The sequence below is a fragment of the Gymnoscopelus braueri genome (assembly GCF_963280865.1).
Source record: "Gymnoscopelus braueri genome assembly, chromosome: 18".
Classification (NCBI taxonomy): Eukaryota; Metazoa; Chordata; class Actinopteri; order Myctophiformes; family Myctophidae; genus Gymnoscopelus; species Gymnoscopelus braueri.
The window spans coordinates 34,701,895-34,704,589 of NC_137618.1; the positions used below are offsets into that span (position 1 = coordinate 34,701,895).

General features: G+C 39.0%; 1 protein-coding gene across 1 annotated transcript; it reads right to left on the reverse strand.

Annotated features, from left to right (window-relative positions):
* Nucleotides 1-486: 486 nt before the first annotated feature.
* rprma (reprimo, TP53 dependent G2 arrest mediator candidate a) lies at nucleotides 487-1,555 on the reverse strand. The gene has a single exon (XM_080412688.1). The coding sequence runs from the start codon at nucleotides 1,234-1,236 to the stop codon at nucleotides 913-915; it is 324 nt and encodes a 107-aa protein (XP_080268814.1). The 5' UTR covers nucleotides 1,237-1,555; the 3' UTR covers nucleotides 487-912.
* Between the last annotated feature and the right edge of the window lie 1,140 nt (nucleotides 1,556-2,695).

A 2,695-nucleotide genomic window follows, 5' to 3' on the forward strand; every position in this document is an offset into this window, starting at 1 on the left:
AGCTGGTCAAAGTTGGATATGCATAATTAATTGAGAACAAACGTCTTGAATGGTATTGGATTGTCTTTGGATATTTAAAAGCTAATTATGAATTTTGGAACAGAGAATATGTAGGTATGTTTTCAACTATAGGAAAATAGGTCTACTTAATGAAAACAAAAGCTTTAATTACACAATGAATTTATTCCAATTATTACCAAGATACATGGGTATGCTGGGCTTTCTCTAGCTACTGCCCATGCTGTCAATCATAATTTACAAATGTCATCAGGAAACTTGGATAGGCGAATTACATTGATTAACATAATGCATGTTGTATGCAAAAACACATACAAAAACACATGTTAAACACTCATCTCCTCAAAATTACTCATTACTTTAGCAATATGCAAGAGGATTTAGCAACAAAAAAAAACACCAAATTGTCACTGCTAGACAATAGGATGCTGCTAGACAAATAAGGTGTTCCAATTACAGTAGGCCTACTCAAATTACAACAGTGATTGAATACTTTATAAGACCAGGTGTTTAAAACATACCACCTCATGGAGACTTTGTTTGTTGGCATATAAGATTTTAGTCACAGAAAACAACCTGTGCCTCATCAGTCACCTGCGGGATTAAAAATAACACCATAGTGACAGGTTTTTCTAAAGTTATTTTACCCAACAAGAAAGCATGTTCGTTTGGGTAATTAATCACCGTCTTCTCCCGGCCGTATCTTCATTGTAGTGTGGGACGCGTCCGCTGAAAATAGCCGATCTACAAGCTCACAACCCGTCCCTTTGCGACGCATTGTGAGCTTGTAGATCTGCTATTTTCAAAAAGACATTGAAGAAATGTTAATTCAAAGCAGTTTCACACAACTTTAACGCCATGGTCCATATCAGGTCCACATCCAGGTCCACATCATCAGTAGGCACCGACAATAACGGCTTCCACTTCTTTCGACGGTCTCCTGTCCGTCACCAAAAAGTTGATCATCCCCTCTGACTTTATGAGAAGGTTGCAGCCCAAGAAGAAGATGCCGAACACGACCGTCAGCGACAGCACGCACATCACGGCGATCTGGACCACCCTCATGATGAAGAGACTCCTCTCATCCGGAGCGGTCGTTGCCACAGAGCCGCCGTTATCAGTCACCACGGAGGAAAAGTTGCAGCAAAAGAAATCCTCCGTTTTATTGAAGAGCCCTAGTAGAGCAGCGTCCGTCTGGTTGAATCCGGTCAAATTCATCTCAAAATCTTGAACTTTGTGGGGTTTCTTTACAAAAAAAATTACAAGACCTCTTTGTATTTATTACTTCTCACGATTTCTTGTTTTTTGTTGTCTGTGCAAAATAAAGTAATAAAGAGATTTGTAAAAAAGGAAAAAAAAAAGAGAAAAATAATCTTGAACTTTATTTAGGTATCACCGATTATGCAAAGAATGGTAAAAGACAGGAACAAAAAACTCTTGACGCGAACCCAGAAAAAATGTCTCCAAGATGAGTGATGAGTTGTGGAAGTTTGATTTGATGCCGTCAAATCGGGTACATGCTCTTGTTGTGCAGTTTATGAATCTGCTTTGGCATCGCATATTAGGCTACTGGAGATTGCTCATGCGTCCTCTACCCAGTTTCAGTGCAGTGTGATCGGCTACACAGCAACCCGTGGTTATTATAGCCTACCTGTTTGGGTGAAACCCAGGGTTGCCAAGTCCGCTTATTATAAGCGACTTTGGGCTTCTTTTTCTGTAAGGTTGCTTGTTGTAAATATTGGTAGTTGCGTTTTTTGGGGGGTTTGTTTCTAAAGTGCAAATGCTTATTTTGGGCTTGCTTCCTGTCATTTAAAAAACAGTGGTTCTCAAAACATTTTCATGTCAAGGACCCCCAAATTAATATGTATTTGTCTGCAGACCCCTCATCTGAGAGTATTTTATACCATGGACCCCCATACAATATATAAAAACATTGTTAATTTTTTTTATTTTAGTTATTCACATTTTTCACATTTTCTTCAATATTTTCAAATACCCGCTAGGGTTTTAAAGGGACTACACCATGAATTTTAACTTTTTCTTATTTTTTGTGTGTTTTTGGTCTCCCCTACGTCTCTTCTATCCTCAAAAATACCCCAGTTTGAACACTCAGACTTTCACAGCAAATCTGGGGTTTTCTGTAAATTGGTCTCAAAACAGGCCAAACTGATTTAGTCCCTTTGTTTTACTTTTTCCACACAGAACCAGGAGATAACATGCATACAAACTGGCTCAATAGCGCCCCATGCCAAACAGGACAATGTGGTATTGCAGGTGAAAGTGCTTTATAAGCCAGAGAGAAGTTAGTTGGAATGAGTATATCTGAGGCTTGATTTAGGCTCAAACCTTTTGAAAAACGTTTGAGGGACATAAACAATATGATATTAAATATTATTATTATTCTTTAAATTCATGGTGTAGTCCCTTTAAAGGGCTCATGTAGCCTATAGGCGCTTTGGTTTCTTGTTTCTCTCGCAATACCTGGCAACACTGGTGAAACCATTCTAGGGAGGGCACGGAGCGCAGCGATGCTTGAGTAGGAGCGCACGTCAAGAGCGCCACCATGAGACTGAACCAGCTGGTGTAAAGTCACTAAGTACATTTACTTAAGTACTAGTCTGTACTTAAGTACAATTTTGAGGTATTTGTAGGCTACTTTACTTGACTATTTCCAATT

Bases quoted from the DNA above. Each gene is read 5' to 3' on its own strand.
- rprma (XM_080412688.1), bottom strand. From the start codon at position 1,236: ATGAATTTGACCGGATTCAACCAGACGGACGCTGCTCTACTAGGGCTC.